This window comes from Varroa destructor, unplaced genomic scaffold, assembly GCF_002443255.2.
Source record: "Varroa destructor unplaced genomic scaffold, Vdes_3.0 BEIS01000007.1, whole genome shotgun sequence".
NCBI lineage: Eukaryota > Metazoa > Arthropoda > Arachnida > Mesostigmata > Varroidae > Varroa > Varroa destructor.
This window is the reverse complement of record NW_019211460.1, coordinates 17919021-17936790: the sequence shown is the minus strand read 5'-3', so window position 1 is coordinate 17936790 and position 17770 is coordinate 17919021. Positions and strand designations below refer to the sequence as shown.

At 42.4% G+C, this 17770-nt stretch overlaps 1 protein-coding gene and 1 long non-coding RNA gene across 3 annotated transcripts in view; one reads left to right on the top strand and one right to left on the bottom strand.

The window, feature by feature from the left end:
- LOC111253767 (semaphorin-1A-like) overlaps positions 1-17770 on the top strand; it is a 173998-nt gene that overhangs the window by 87770 nt on the left and 68458 nt on the right. For both annotated transcript variants that reach the window (XM_086976286.1, XM_086976285.1), the window contains exons 6-10: positions 14237-14330; positions 14638-15008; positions 15326-15346; positions 16312-16416; positions 16618-17712. In XM_086976286.1, the coding sequence (XP_086832412.1) occupies positions 14237-14330; positions 14638-15008; positions 15326-15346; positions 16312-16416; positions 16618-17712 (1686 nt within the window). The remainder of the gene's footprint in view (positions 1-14236; positions 14331-14637; positions 15009-15325; positions 15347-16311; positions 16417-16617; positions 17713-17770) is intronic.
- LOC147754403 (uncharacterized) overlaps positions 1-17770 on the bottom strand; it is a 51959-nt gene that overhangs the window by 19929 nt on the left and 14260 nt on the right. The gene's annotated exons all lie outside the window — the stretch shown is intronic.

Genomic DNA, 17770 nt, shown 5'->3' with positions numbered 1-17770 from the left:
GTGTCACCTTTTACGTTAGACGTGTGCGGCGACGCTTTCTAGCTTCTTTGCGATCTCCGACTTAGTTGCACAGAACGTGGCGCTGTTAGTCGCGCACGATGAAAATTGGCCGAAAAACACAATTTTCCCATTATTTTGATCGGCCTTACAAGGACCACTGCTGGAAACCATCGATTGGAGATTCTGCAAATACATTAACTAATAAAGTATTAATATATCTAACCGAAGTATGCGGACGTCACAGATTACTTCAAACGTTTCTGTGAATACCCTGTAACTTATTTTTTTCTGCGATAGCGTAGTTTTTTTTTTCTGCCGAATAGCATTGGTCGTGAAGTTCGGTAAGCGGGTGTAACTATAAGATCGCGGTAAAATTTGTATTGACCTCCAAAGTTTCTGATTTATTACACTGATTTATTATTGTAACTATTACAAATGTACGCGTTTTTCTATATATTGAACATGGTATTAAAAAACCTCGATTATACCAATATTAGTGTAAGTTGAGCTGTAGTTCATCTTGGGACGACAAAAATAGTTGATAGCGTCTTGTTGGTGAAGAACTATAATAACTGCTATATACAGCTATCTTATGCTGAGTATATAATTAATAACAAAAAAATAGCAACAGACTTGTTCACGTCGAATACGATATGGGCACAACGTATGCGTTGTTTGTACTCCTCTCTTTAATCCATTCCGGGTGAGTCATAATAAATGAGTTATTATTTTCGCTAACGTTTTCTTCCTTTGTATTTATTTATACCTCATATGTTCAGGTCATCTTCCGTTCACCTACCCGGGTCTTCAGTGTTACGGTAACCCCAAAACATTTGGTTTGGTAACGATGCTTTGTCACACAGAGAATTGGCCTAGGGCCCGCCAACCTATTATAGAAGTCGAAAGTAACACCACAACAGAACAATAGGCTATGATAAGTTGATAATTACCTGTGATAAAACTGTATCCCAATGTACTGAAGAGGACAAGGACCGCGTGTCCTCCAGTAGCCTTGGCACGCGCCATAGCTACCTTCGTTGTTATTTTAAGAGACACCTGATCATAGAGAAAGAACCACCAGGCGGGCCGCTAACAACACGTCACTGCTCTGATATATAGTACGAGTAACATTTCCGTTAACGATTTCAATGGCTGTTCCATTAATATAACGACAAAATGGCACCTAGTGGTTCCGAAATAGTTATGGTACCAGCCTTATTTTCGAATATCTTTTTATTGTGTTAGATGGTTTGCTTTTTCGAGCATGAAACGAACGTGTCGACCTCTGCCTCTTAACTTAGATCACCTCAGTTGCGCTTAAGTTTAGATAACCAGCACGATACCACTGCATCATCACTGGGAAATATGTATATATATATATATAACCATTTAAGCACTATACCACATATAGGTCAAGTGTTTTCGTAGTAACTGGTTTAACTAAACCTATAATCCCCATTGCCATGTCTCTAATGAAATTTTTGATTAGAACACATTGCACACCTGCTAGCCTTTGAGGGCTAGCTTCATTGCGGTGCTGCTAATAGGAGTTGCCTACTGCGAAGACACGTGTTTGGCTTTGATATGTGGAAAATTGTCTATTGAGAGCTGACACAGTGAATTGGACATTAAGGTTATCAAAGCAATATTGCCCTTTAGATTGTTAGGTGAACGACCTAACGTAAGTTCCAGCTAGTGTACTTCCGAGACAAGTTCTGTCTAATTACGACCCTTCTGGCTTTGTGTCTCGAAATCAAGTGGAGTGTAGATATATGTCAAACCCTATGATCAACAGCAATAGCACTGGATGATAGGTTTAGCCTTCAAGAGCAGTCTAGTTGCTTGCAAGCTTCACCGCAATTTGTCCGAACAAGCGAATCAATGCGAAGTATAGCATTGGGCGATAATAGAATGGGTATGAATATCATTTTGTTAAGTTTAACTTCATATATACAGTCCGTCAGCGACCCCTCACGCAATTGAAGTCATTTGGCGGGTGGCTGGCACCTCACGATTCTACATATTTCGAGTCATCAAACCTCGTTTTGATGTTTTTCTCGGGTAGAACAAAAATAATTAGCCAGTTCGTAATTGTAAATCGTAAAATCGTCCATAAACGAAATTCATTTTTAATGGCTGAATGATCTTTTGGTTATTATAACATTGTCTAGACTCGCTTTGAAATAGCTCTATGATTCATGATATACCAACTATTGTTTTTCACAGAAAAGTTTACTGCAAAAATGGGGAGTACCTTGATGAAAAAAGGACCAATTCAGGTCCATTGACCAAAATGGTAATAATTTCCAACGTCGGCGATAGATTAAAAATTAAACATTTTATGCTATTTCTATTGTAACTTAAATATTGATTCCATGTAGATAAAAACTACAGTTATAATCATTCACACCGGATTTTTAGGACACTGTACATATATATACAAAAAGTGAGGCAAAAATAGGCTTCCTATTCGGGAAAATGTGTGTTTCCAACTGATACAGATGCTCGCTGGTTGTAGACCTGGTCCATCGTGCCACTCTGTATATACTGCCATTGGTATACACTACATGAAAGCTATAGGCAGAGTACGGCGTTTGCTTCTACAGTTTTTCCCAAGCTCTGTTTCTACAGAAGAACATATATTTCAACGATTTTTACTGTATGCCAGAAGCCTCATTTCTGTCGGTTGTCGTTGTCCTATATTAGAACCACTCAGCTCGCTGACAGCGTTAGGATCTGAATTTAAGGCCTAAACTCCTCACTTATTGTTATTATATAAATATACATTTTTTAAACGGCGAATTACCTGTTAGTAGTGACCGTGCATCAAGCGAAATGTGTACTGGGTTGGCCACTATTTAGAAATATTTTACATAAATATCTATCGTCGTAAATGGTGAGTAATACCGACGATCTGTTATGTGTCCTTGCTCAGCTTGACGTAGATAATTTCAAATCAGCTTAAAATATTTCATTGTGATAATAAGCCAACCGTTTACGATGTTGAGGCTCTACCAAATAATTTGGCGGAAGCCCGATACTGGAGCACTCGATTTGCTAAAACTAAACATTTACCTAATATTAAAATGGACTAATAATTAACTTCCCTTGCGGAGAGCTTCAGTATAGTTTAGCGCGAAAAAATCAACACTTTTGAAGGTAGCGACTAGAAAAATCAGCCCACCACTTGAAATAGTGCATTCGTTAAATATCGAAAGTTCGTCCCTTGTCCTAAACTACACTTAGGAAGTTAAATCGAATTGGAGTGTTATAGAAATATGTATAAATTGTTCACGTAGTTTTTTCGAAAATAAAATGTAACCGACAGCTGAAGTTAGGGGTGGTACAAGTTGAGCAGTTATGGACAATAATAATAACGGGACTACCGGAGGGGATAGAGACCATAACATATGCAGACAACCTAGCTCTCATAATCAGAGCCCGGACAGAGGTGGAGCTGGAGAACAAGGCTAACGACTCCCCCCCACCTCATGGAACGATGGATGGAAGAACATTATCTACGGCTAGCCGCGGAAAAGACAGGAGCGTTATACCTAACTGGAAAAAAGAAGACCAGAGATGTAGAAATATTTTTGGGTAATACTCAAATCGACATTCAGAAAAAGGCGAAATACGTCGGAGTAATAATTGACACTGCAATGACTGGAAGAGAACATATTAAACATGCAGCTACAAAGGCAGAAAGAGCAGCCCTCAATTTGTCGCGAATACTGCCCAGAGTAGGAGGAGCCTCCGAGGGTAGCCGAAGACTACTGCTTTCAGTAGCTGAAGCTAGAGCGCTATACGCAGCTCCTGTATGGGCAGAAATGGCGCTGAGGACAAAAGTCAATAGAGATATACTGCTCAAAGATCGCTGCTCAAAGAATAGTCGCAATACGTTTGGCCAGAGCGTACAGAACCGTGTCAACCGAAGCACTTCTAGTACTGGCCAAAATGGTCCCATGGGACTTGCTTGCCATAGAAAGAGTCCAAGGACCGCTTAACCTCCAAAAAAAAAGTTATGGACAATAGCAACGGTTTTATAAAATGAAAAAAAAAAAGGGCGTTTTCACTGTACGTCTGCCCACTAGCAATGTCCGGCTTGCAGACCCAGCAGTAACACAATATTGTATAGAACGATAAAAAAAATATATATATGCGTCTCAGGGTCATAGAAGTTTAACTTCTTATTGGCGATCTTCGTCGGCTTCTGCGCTGTTCGTATTTGTTAGAAAAGCATGAACCCCAAGACATTATTTGCTACCAGTGCTTAGCCTGCTATAAGCATCAGTGACCTGTGCTTTTAACAGTAGAATCGCAGTTTTAACAGAAAAAGTTGATGGTTAAAGGTCATCCCGAAACAGCCCCAGTATCGATAGTAATTTAATAATGTATCAATATATAATTAGTATATTATTATAACGATATATTTTAGTGCGCAGTTATTTTTGGCGTTTCCATAACTATTTGTACGCAAAATCTAAATACTAAAATTACATACATAATACATATCTGATGCAGAGATGTTCCGAACAGTCACGATTATAGAGGCTATTTTGTTTTTTTTACACAAAACGATACTATAGGGGCACAGTAAACAACCCAAACATGCCGACGACTAGTTCAATTCCTCGGAAATACTGGAAATTTCATTTTAAGGATAACGCCTTCTGCTTGCAATGATTTCCGTTCCTTTGTACCCCCGCTCCCTCCCTTTTAGTTATCTAGTTGGCGATGCAGGACCTAATCGGCGTGGCGGTAAATACGTAAATTACGGAGGAATTGAAACGGACCGCTTGTCTATGTCGAAGGTCTTCATATAAATTTTGCACTAATCTGATCTGACTGGCTGATCCAGTTTGTAAGTGGAAGTTAACTTAGTCAGTTGTTTAGCAGGTTCAAAGACGTCATCATTAATATGACACGATGGGTTCGTGCTGGCGGGTCTAACCTCCAAGTGAAGTGAGGTGAGAGCAACGTTTCTTGCATGAATAAACAGTTTGCCGTCCGAATATCGTTGCGTTGAGGTGTTTCTATTGGTAAGGGCTTAGCCTTGTGGACACGCGATTGCGAGGGTCGAAATAGTGCGTTCTGCTTGTCGGCAATCCGTTCTAGCTTCTAAGCTCGGAGAGTCGATGCTCGCCTTTTTATGCGAAACCTCTGTAACCAGATGAGTAAACTAGGGGCTATATGTTCAGTCGGCAAAAAACAGTATCCTTTGAACTGGATTAGTCAAGCAAAATCGGCTCCCGTTTCGATCCAAGGCATTTTAGCGACAACAGAAACTGCCACTACGTATTATATCCTGAGCTAGTATGGTGTTTTCATCCGTTCCCAAATATTTGGGCTCAGTAGATGCTGAGAACATAAAAAGGAACCAAACTTTTAGCGAACCGCTCAGACCAACTAAGATAATGTAGACCTAACCTAACGATTAAAATAATGAAATCGAACAAATGCAAGGAAATGGCTGTTCGTTCAGTTCTGAAACAAATGTTGTATCTTGACCATACGGACCCTGATTTTTTTTTTCCCATATAGAATATCATTTTTGGCCTGATCAAGTACTAAATGTCTACTAGCTAGAGCTATCTGTTCGCCCGTACTATATCAATACGTTTTTGTGTACAGTTGCAAATGCCTATGTTAAATTAATTTTCGCGTACTTCTTACATCGTGCTTTTCGTCTAGACAACTTTTTTTTTTCGGTCAAATTCATACGCTGGTACGCACTGCCGTACACTTAGCTCTATGGCTGTCCATCCGCCAGTACAGAGGGCCTTTACGTTCGACATTGTCGAAGATGAGGAAGTGATGGTCAAATTTATTGACACACACCCCTACGCGAACACACGTAGTCGATGACCGGTCTGATTAGCCTGCGCTAATAGCTAGCTATTTATGCCCCCCCGGACATCACAACAGCCCCGCCCTCATTAGACAAGGCTGGTCGCAGCGCCATGACCAGATCTCATCAGGCAATCAGACCGCCGCAGCAGTAGCAACACAGACCGACTTCGATCGTATCTCGTCTTTCTTTTGCGTCGACCGAAACGCCAATTACCGCTTTGTACAAACGCGGGTGAATAGCGAATAATGGACGCGATGCCCACTTGATCGCACACTTAGCCAAACGTTTTGTGGTCGATTGGCTTGTTACACCTCAAGTCGCCGTCTCGGTCTGTGGTCCCCCTGGTATCCAGCCCAAGTGGGCGGCCTCGATCTGCACTTAGTAGAGGCATAAGACCTTTCACGGTACCGTCGATATCTTTGATCGCTGCCAGTCGCGGTCCTGCCGCTGCTTTCGTGTCAGGTGCGTTCTTTTTCAGTAACTTTGAAAGCCAAAAGCACGTTTACTGCATCACAGCAATGCTTTTACTGATATAGAGTCGAAGCAGAGGGGATAGGGAGGTCTGTTTGGCCTGGCTAACGTAGGCACTGACGTTTCACGGGGGATAGTTGATGTAATTTTTCTACCCGAAGGAGAAAGAAATTATCACTAGAATGACGTAGTAATGGCTAATGCGCACAACCCGAGCTGAGGAGTGCCACTTAAAAAGCGTTCGCTCTACGCAACTTTATTTCTGATTGATGATTCTGTTGTCCGTATTTATCTGCTGATAGCAGCGGTACTAGCGGCAATGTGTCTTTATTAGTAGATACAGTTCAAAATTGAAAAAAAATAAAGGAAAAGTGGACATGGACGTTCGAGCAGTGAATATCTACAATTTAACAATAGGTAGTGATCAAATACTATACGGACAAAATCAACTACGGGTAAGTTTTTGAGTAGCGGCCTCGTTTTCCGCTGCAGACTCACGCGGGCGCCCCCGTGATTTACACTAATGCCGCTTGGTCGGTACATACAGGCATTTCTTGAACCCTATACAAAAAAGTATACATTGGCGTATGGTACCAAAGTTTTTAATGGCGACACTGTAAACGATCTTTCTACATAGTTCATCTTGCTAAGGTAATAAAAAAGTTAATTTCTTGATAGATAAAACAATTCTTTAGTTAACTAAAAATGTATATTCATTGAGTGACTGCGATACCAAATGATTAGCAGGGAGGTGTATCAGCAGACTACTCTTCTGTGGTAAACTTCTGCAACGGCAAATTCACTCCTTACAAACCCACAACGTTCGAGCAGGTTTGAGGATCGTCCCCTGCCTTTTCCTCCAGTTTGCTTGTGTAGCTGACGTTCAGCCTGACCAGCTATGCAGCGCCCGTGGGCCTAATTCAAAGTTTTCTGTGTCTTGATTCTTTATATGGGTATTTGCTCTCTGAAACCCTTCTATACGAACACAATGCAAATGACATACACTCACGTATCTCCTCGTCTGCTTGCGCTCATGTATAAAGACCAATACTGACTCAAAGAGAAAATAAAAAGTCTTCACTGTTGAACTTTGCCCCTTTTTCGCACTCTCTCGAATTCTCTGGCTTTTTTCTCCGACGAAGCTCGGCAGTCGCATCCGCCCCGAAAGGGTTCATCAGCCTTTCGCAGTCAAACATGACGCGCCGCTAGTAAAAGGCTGAGCAACTGCCTAAATCGGCAAGCTCTCCTACAAAGTGCCTCTGTATTTCTTTCCTTGTAGGGTTTTCAGCATCCCGCTGAATATCAGCTTTTGGCTCAAGTGTTCTGCATACGCGTTCGTGCTAGACGATTGAAATTTTTTCTCCCTTCCCGGTTATCACGTTGACTGGGGCTCAGTCTGACCTGCAGGATCGAAGTAGTAAGTTCGTCTCCCGTCCCGATAAGTGTATGCACCCAGCGCTTGGGCTAAGACCCAATCCACAGAATTGGGTCGTCCAAGTCGGCTCAACCCGTCTCGGCCTTGTCACATGAAGGGTGACTGTGAGCCACAGCACATGAAGCAGCTTCGATCATCGTCATCATGTATGCAACTGGACTTCCTTACAGGGCTCTCATTTTACTTTTGTGGTGTGATACCGCTCCACGAGTGGCCTTTTTTTTTTTTTTTTTTAAAGTTTTGCTGCGCATGTACTAAACAACTTTACGAACTGGCGTTTTCTGCTCCGTCTGCATGTACTATCTTTTACGGCATCCCTTCCCTTCTTCATTCATTCTGTACCTTTTTGTGTGGTTAAAAATACGATCAAAACATTTTATACGACTGGGACATAACGGGGTGCACCGCCAAAATAACTTCAAACAAAAAAAAAACAAAGAATAGTCAAGCATGAGAGAAGGGTCCTACGATGCAGGGCAAGCAAACACTCACAAAAAGAGAAGCATACACATCGGGGCAAAGGGCGTACCCGCAGCCATTCAATGGCTAAAGTAGACAAAAGTTTCTATGCCACAATCTCAGTGCAAGCTTATTATGAGGGGGCGTCTTAAGAGAGTGTCGAACGGAAATTAGAAGAAGAGTAGTGGAAGAGTAGTGAAATATTACACAACAACAGTGAGTATTAATAATAATGATAGGAATGTTCCAGTACGACCTTAAACCCTTAGGAAAAACATATACATATAATTAAGGGTCTCACAGGCAGTAATAAACAAATTATGTTAAATGGCTCTTTCTGTCAAGGTTCATTGCATAGTAGGTTACAAAAATGCAGAGAGCCCTGTTTGAGAGCCTGTCATCAAGGAATTTTAGCCGGTTTTCTGAAGACATCGACTTCTAAGCACACTATCTTGTGTCTATTTAGTATGGGTTAATAAAATAGAAGACTAGAGGTTTTTGCAGTGCAGTATAAACTTTTGCAGCGTTATTGAACCCCTCCGACAAGTAGAAATAGAAATAGAATTTTGAGGATGGAAAGCGAAGTCTGACAAAGACCAACTTGTGGATGCTAGTTATCAGTGAAAATCAAACGCAGAGAGGGTAGATCTGTGTGCAGAAAAAAAAAGATATTGTTATTCTAAGAGCGAAGCCAAGGAAATTAACGTTTTGGATACGTGCTGCACGCTAGGCTTTTTTTTTCATGTTAAATTACCGCGGTGTTTAGCTGTGTCATCTCGGCCTGATCTTTTTTATGTCCTACATTCGATAAGGCAAAGTTTCTATGCTGCCAGACAATCTTAGGGGGGTTGGGGATTGGAATTGAGAGGTTTTTCCATCAGAGAGTCGCGTTCGTATTCGATTATACCTTTTTTGATCTCATACATGGGAGATTGGTAAACTCGATAAAACCGTCAGATATGTCTCACGCGTTTAAAATAGTTTCAAGGACGCCGCTGTTATGCCAATGAAACACAGTAACACACTCACTGACGGAACTTGTCACTTAGTCGACTGGACCTTTATTGGTAAACACGGAGAGATAACCAATGGATTCCAATGGATGTAATTTCCACAAAGGTGTTCGATTGGCCCAAACATGAGTTTACGCGTTTTCTCTTATAATTATTAATATATAATTAACTATTATAGTGCATATAGATAAACGATTTGTAAATTACTTTTCAATTTAGTGTCATAGTACCGGTGTAATTGTCTCTACGAGGAGTGTCGCGGGCCCTTGAAGCGTGAACCAATTAGAATTAAATAAACTTGAAATGTACTAGATGAGTTTACCCTGCAGGGAAGATCTGTCGATAGGCAATCGCTGCAATTCTGGTTGTCTTACGGAGGAGTCTCGATCGAGGTCGTACCCCACGGTCGACATGGTTATTGAGTGATGCTCTGTTCGGGAATAAAACGCTACGAGATGAATCACTCACTGTTAAGGGTGCATTCATTGTCCAACGGCGACTCCAAAAATTATAGTCTCTCTTACCTTCAACCGTCTGGCCTTCTAACGGACAGAAGGTCATGGGGTCTCAGTTTAGCCTAAAATGTTACGAGCATTTGCACACCGGGTCATTTTATGCAGCAAATCAGCTGAACTATGAAACTGGCATCATTATCACAAGCTTCGAAAGATCTTAGGGACATTACACAAAGATGAGCACATATCGAAGGCAGGACTCTTACGAATATATATTGCAAATATTCAGTAAATAATAGCCTTCTGTAAGTGAATGACATTTTAAATAAATTACGTTACCCCACTACTGGTGACTGCCATTGATCATGTATCGATATTGACGGCCACTGATTACTATACTGACTGTCGGCCGCACGTCGCTTTCTACCCATGGTCAGGGAGCCAAGTGAAAGAACCTCAGATGGATAATTCCTTGACTCATAAAAGTAGGATGAAGAGAGCGGAGGTTGGAAAGAAAAGATGTTGACTTGTTCGTAGATGATAGCCGTACATGGTGGGCATAAACAATAATACGCTTTTGGCATATGGTTATTCCCTAGCCGCTATACGTCTGAAAACGTCTGAGCCGACCGACGAGTCAACGACTAGTAATTTTTAACGGGTGCTTATTCGAACGAAGGACAGATAAGACATTCGTTTCCGAACAACGGTACCATCACTAATGAGACTTAGACCCTCACTACACACGCAAACTTACGCGGATATACAGAGGGACACACTTGAAAGCGGAACCCATGACCTCTGCCTGCTAGCTCTAACCAAGAAGCCCGCGTATTACCACTATCCGACTGAAAAGATTACGAAGCATTGCAGCCACAGTCGATCCGACAGATGTAGCTGCTGCTGACGCCATCAAAGTCGACAGACGCTGCCTTTTCTATAATACGCCATTGTGCTATAACAAATAATAGTATTTAGCTGGTGTTCGTATTAAACTAAGCCAGTTTACGAAGCAAAAGCACAGGCTGTGGAAACTACACACAGGGAAACGTCATCGTTGGTATATACATACCCTATATATATGTCTTTTTTTATGTACATGTCTTAACTGCTAGTTCCGATCTCTGTCTTCGGCAATATTCCTTCATTTAGAATGATAATTTTGCATTTGTGTGAACGTTCCTTGGGTTCTATCTGAATCGAATAGATCACTGCTCTAGTGCTCATCTACAGTCGTAAATGTACGCTTATTCTCGACACGGCTAGCAACGCACTTTATGCCTTAAGCACCTGCATGAACCGTAGCAGTCACGATCAATTATAACATAAGCTAAATCTATAGGTTTGTGGACACGTTTTAAAATGATCTGCCAAACAGCCGTAGGGCCTTTATAAGTAAACAGAAAGCGCTTCCGAAACTATCGGGTCCGTGCAGGGTGACCGCACTTCGTTAAAATTACCACGAAACAGCGACTATGGGATGTGTTTCCGAAAGTCTGCTTTCAGTTTTAGCCAACACAGTTGACGCACACAGAACGCGCTCGTCGGCCTTTCAAACATGATTGTATAACACTGAACGCTTTCTTTATTTCTCTGTCGCATCATAACAACACATAAAATACGGACGCAGCAAAGGGAACATGTCTCCTTTATCGGCCCCTTGAAAATTTTCTTCGTGAACAACATATACATTTTACACACATATATGTGTATGGCGAAGCATTGGGCGCCTGTGCAAAAGCGAAAGAAGTTTGCTGGTTCGATTGAAAATGGCAGTCGTAACGTTCTACAATCGTGGCTGATCTATCCGGTAGTAAACGGTGGGTAATGCCTGGACCGAAACGATCGCTCACAGAGCCTGTGCTGTTGCGCCCTGCCCCTTTACGTGCCTTGTGAGCGCCACCCTATACAGGCGCTTACTCCATATGGCCTAACCTGGGTCCGCATCTTCTTTTTGTTCACGATCCCGGACTCTTTGTATCGTACCCAGTTCGCGTGTGTTATCGGCCATTAATGATCATAAAAACTATTTCCTTTGTTCGGATAACGTGCTATCTCGACGGGCACAAGGTCGCTGAAATCGCCAGAAGTTCATAAAACTAATCTGTTTATTTGCAACCGCTGCTGTAGCCGCCCGCTGATTTTTGGCTGACTACTTCAGGCTAAGGTACTGTCAATGAGGTATCTGGTCTAGGTCGGTCTCTGTTTCTACCTGAAGATCCTACTTTATTTAGCCAGCAATGCAATAATGATTCAAATGCACGCGTACGTGCGTGCACCAGCAGGCGTGGCGACTGTAGTCGTTTATGTGCGGATTTTTCCTTCCACAAGAACTGCTTCCAAAGAAAATATGAAAGAGTACATGAATACTGGGGAACGAAACGGCAAACATTTACGTACGTACGTACGTACGTACGTATAAATTACCGAACAAGAGTGTGGTATAAGTAACGATCTAGTGGACAGAGGGACGTCGACTGTATTGTAGATTTCAAAAAAATTGCGGTAGTGGCTCTCCCAGCTAGAGCTATGACGGAGAATTATACGGGATCATATTGAACATTGCTTGATTACCTGTGACGCGCTCGAAGGATAGCGCTCGGTTATATTTGGGAAGGGTGAAACTCTGAAACAGGCAATACGTCAAACACGATGTATATACAAAAAAAAAAAAGAAAGATACGCTTCAACTGCAATGAAGTTCACATAAACCATTGTATGTAGTTTTGTAGCCTTGACCAGCCTAGGGATTACTATTATCGGTTCCGTTATAACGTCGTGTTGGCGACACGCCAATAGTCTATGGCGTCTTTACTTTTCTACTTGGTTAACTTCTGTGTTCAAGCATTGTTAATATGATTCGACAATTTTCGAAACGAAAACATATTTTCCTATAGTTTAAGTTACTTAGCAGTCCTACAACACTACTGATTCAAGTTGCATGTAAGATATGATCTCTCCGATAACCGTCGTTAGATGTTACAAAATGGCAGCTTCTCGGTGATTGCTACGATGAATCTATTTGTACACACTGTTGATACATGTCTCTGATAAACCTGATATTAACCTCTAATAAATAATTTTCTGTTTTATACGTCACTGTTCCTGTAGCACAAAAATAGCAATCATAAAAATTCGTGTGAAGAGAGCATTTGTCGTACCATTCGGCCATCCGTTCTGGAATAACTGGAATTACTGATCAGTTCGAACATCGTAGCTTTGAATGCGTTCCTCGTTCGTTCATTGGTCTTCATTGGAAATCTCCACTGCTTCTGTATGCTGTATCATACCGAGTCACTGTATCAAACCTCTGAGTCGGCTTGTAGGCCTTTGGCCTATTATGGCCTAACATTTTGTGCGTAATACCAGGATTGCCCGATCCGACGATACATACGCATTTTGCTGGCGCGCATTGTGCCCCTTCTACGCATGCAAAAAATCACACTGAGTTTGTTGGTGCCTATTTTTTGGAAAAGTGGGCCTATTTCATTCAACTAAAGAAGTAATTAACTCACCTATAGAACTAATTACTTATATTGATAGAGGCAAAGGTAGGCTAAAATTCGTCAGAACAGTTCCGACCCTTTATACAGTAGCTTTGCGCCGTGGAGATTGCAATAGTGAGTGATAAATAGCTCTACGCATCGTTTCTACACAACTTTAGTAATAGTAATCTTTCTGCTGTAACTTATGGTGATCGCTGATAATAATTCGAATATGATTAGTATCAATTTTCTCAATTAAATGAGCAACTAAAAACAACGTACCATACGTCCGCTGTGCGTTTTTTTGTCCTGCTGCTCTGTAGGACCGAACACAGGAAGGCGATTACGAACGACTGATAGTAACTCGCCTTCCATATGTGTACTATGCGTTGGGCTAAACGTAATTAGGTCTGATTTTAACATCTATGCCATCGTTTCAACTCGATTAGTCACTTTGTTCATATAAGGGTAAAATGCAATGGAGAACAAATCGCGTCAACACAGGAACCAAGCAAATAGTGTTTTTTTATTCGTCCCCCAAAAAGTTTACTTATACTTATCTATTTTCTACCAGTTCACTAAGTTATTCATGCACTAGGTACATTGGTTCACGGTGAACTTTGGCCTGTGCACGAGAATAACATGATCGAAACGGATTGTCTCTACAAATCACTGCTACCTCGTCATTGTTTGCTGGATTAAGCATTATACTGTACAATGCTTCGCCGCTGTTGGAAAACTCCAAAGAGTGGGATACAAACAATGACGTGAAGTCTATTTTATGTTTTTATTAACAATGCCTGAACTTACATACCAACTATCTAAGGAATAATTCAATGCAGAAATATCGCCGATTACACATAGTCAGCCGGCTCGAAAAAATCCTGTCTGTTATCTTGTGTCCTATTAGAACACAAGGGTATTTCGGTACGTGCCATTGCAAAGTGATAATCCAACATAGTAAATAACGGTAGTGGTTGCTGGTAAGCTTTCAATACTCGGGCACACATGAGCAATAGCTATCAAGTGCTAACAATTAATAGACTTTTGTTTTTGTTGGATTTTAGCGGTCGATCGTGTGGTACGATTTCGGAGTGAACAAGAAAATGACCACTTCCGTTTATTGGACCATGATGGAGACTTTCTACTTATCGGCGCCAAGTAAGTCCTACCTTTCATCTAGGCAATAGAATATTATGGATAGTCACTAATGGACTGTGTTTTTTTTTATCAATGGCTGTCACAAGCTATTTCAGATATCGATACATCGTGCTAAACACAAATTTCTTAAGCAATCAATACAGGCTTAGTCAACCTATTTGGTTTTTGGGGGGAAGCAGTTCATTGCTTCAGTCCTAGGTGTTTCGTTATGTATTTTTCGAACTAGGTGAAAAATAGTGGTTTAAATAAAAAGAAAATAAACGTCTACCTGAACAGGGATCGTTGTGCAACCTCTTAATGGTTTCAGAAATATGGTTTACAATGTGTCGGCGGCCACGTTATCGGTTCGTCGTCGCCTTGAGTGGCGTCCGTCGGACTCCGATGTCAAGATGTGCATATTGAAAGGTAAAAGTGAGGCAGCCTGTCACAACTATATTCGGGTCATTGCCAAGAAGGCCCATGATCGTGTCCTCGTGTGCGGAACAAACGCATACAAACCTAGGTGCCGTGACTATGCGCTGTTACCTAGCGGGCCACCGCCGTCCGGATCTTCGGCGTCCGATCACAAGGGCAAAAATCAGCGTTCACCTGATAGAGAGTTCAGTCTGACCGACGAAAAGCCCGGCGAGGGTCTCTGTCCATATGACCCTAATCACAACTCGACGTTTACATTTGCCGGTACGAATATATGTACATATATATATGAGAAAGTAAATTGCTTCGGCCATGCATAAATCGGAACTGTAGGCAAAAGGTAGTACCATCTGTTAGTCAGACTGTTACTCTCAGAATCAGTTCTATGGCCGTATTTTATTATTGGTAATATGTCAATTTATAAGGCTTGTGCCGTGCGTCATATGATAACACTGCAATCAAGTTCGTAGATGTTATAGACGTAATGTCTGATGGTGATCGTTAGCAAATCAACTTCGTTATAATTGTTTGGCTGTCTAACGAACTTCGTTAATAACTTTTTCCCGCTGCCAACGGAATAGCGCCCTTGGGATATCGAACAGGTAAATGGGAAGGACTGAATACCGCACGATTTTCCGTCTGCTATTAAATTCAGTGCTGCTGCATGAGGCTCCGATGATGGCTACGAAAATAGCCAACGCGGTGCTTATGGATCCAAGTTCGAAAGAACGTTACGTACCAAATGCATGTAAAGTCACTTTGAATTAACCGATTTTCTGCTGAAGTTCGAACGGAAGTCGTCTGACGTTTTCATTATGCTGAGCTGCCGTTAAGCGGTGCTGTAGACAGGTTGGCGGCCAACGCAATGCGAGCCTTATCTAAAGCCAAGTTCTAACGTCGTTGATGAAATTATCTGTTTAAACAGAGGATACTTCATAAATATAGCGATATTTTCGTTCAACAAAGCGGTGCCCGTGTGGGAAGTATATACGCACAGGGAAACGTGTGGTTGACGGTAGTATGCATTACTGGTTAACTTATAATAATGAGTTAAAGATACTTGGAAAAGCTTCTTCGTTTTATAACTTGTTTTGCGAGGCGACTGCAGGTTGACTGACGAATGTGGAGAACGCATACTATATCTGGCAATAAGTACGCTTGTATGTGTGTCTGTTAGATTCTCAATATAAAAAAACCGAAATCGAACAAAAGTTGTATGTCACATTCTGGTTATCCGACAACCGTTTTTCTTTGACCTACAAATAATATAAATAGTCAATTTTGCAGGGGTGTGGGGGTGGTCAATAGAAATTGTTACAGTTCCTAGAAAATACCGGTTTAAAAAATGATCGCAAACTGTATGAGCGGAGCATGTGAGACTCGGACCCTGCACGATCTCTTTTCTTGTTATTGGATAGCCTCGTCTCTGTACGTAACGCTCGAAGCGCGAAATTGCTCGAGAGGTCTGCCTGTAGATTCCAATGTTGAATAGGTTTGACTATAGCCAACCACGTGTTTCAGGCTAACTGCGCCATATTTGTCCGAACGTTTACACACACTCTTTCAGATGGCGACCTTTATGCGGGCACAGTTGGACAATTTTCGGGTGCTGATCCGCTCATTTATCGCAAGCCATTGCGTACAGAACAATTTGATCTCAAGCATCTAAATGGTCAGTATAATATCGAAAATTGGACGCAAGTTGCATTGACTATAGTTTGGTACAATTGTACTTTGCACAGAACAGGAACGCGTTTACCGTATAGAACATTTGTACGCATTGCTCACACGCGTTTCGTTAGGGAGGCTCAGCCTACCGTAGGTACATTAAGGACCAACAATAACTTCATTCTCATTTTCCTGACGTTCACAGCGCCTCAGTTCGTCTCATCCATGCATCTTGGCGGCTTCGTGTACTTCTTCTTCCGGGAGAGCGCGGTCGAATATATCAACTGTGGCAAAGCCGTGTATTCGCGGGTGGCGCGCGTTTGCACAAATGATCAGGGGGGGCCGCACAAATTTAAGGAACGCTTCACGTCGTTCCTGAAGGCCCGTCTCAACTGTTCGATTCCCGGGGATATGCCATTTTACTTTAACGAGCTCCAGTCGACCAGTCCTATTGTGGAGGGTTCGTATCGCGGCGAGCGCGCTCGTCTCATCTACTCTGTGTTAACGACGGGTGCCAACTCCATCTCCGGTTCGGCTGTGTGCGCGTTTCGTCTCGACGATATCGACACCGCCTTCCATGGCTCGTTCAAGGGTCAAGAGGACAAAAACTCGAATTGGCTTCCAGTCATCAATTCGAAGGTGCCCGAACCACGACCTGGTCAGTGCGTCAACAATAGCAAATCCCTGCCCGATGTCACGCTGAACTTCATCACCAATCACCCGCTGATGGATCAAGCGGTACCGGCATATCTGGGCAGGCCGGTCGTCGTACACACCGGTTTCAGTTATCGCTATACATATATTGCGGTCGACCCTCAAGTCGAAGCTGTTAGTGGCAAGATGTACGATGTGCTGTTCATTGGCACCGATCACGGCCATGTTCTCAAGGTGATTAACATTGCCTCACTGACAGAGGCCGCAAGTGACAATAGTCATACGGCCGAACCGGTCATTGTTGAAGACGTCTACGTGTTTGGACGACCGGGGGATCCCGGACCATCATCGGGGTCGGGTGGATCTTCTTCGGCAGCTCATTCCGGCCCCGTGGCTGTTACCAACCTCGTCGTCCAGCGCTCGCCCTACGAGCAGAAACTTATTGTGGTGAGCAATAGTGAAATCCAGGGAGTGCCTCTGTTCCATTGCCAGCGTGCCCAGAATTGCGGTGACTGCGTCCGCCTGCAAGATCCCTACTGCGCGTGGAGTCTCGACGAGCGCAAGTGCACTCACAACTGGCGAAGGGACCGTCACTCCAGTGTTCAAAGCATTGAGCATGGCTGGGATGAGCGATGCGGAGCGAACTGTAAGTCGTCGTCGTCGTCGTCGTAATAACAGCTCTTGCAGTTGCTGTCAAAGAAAAA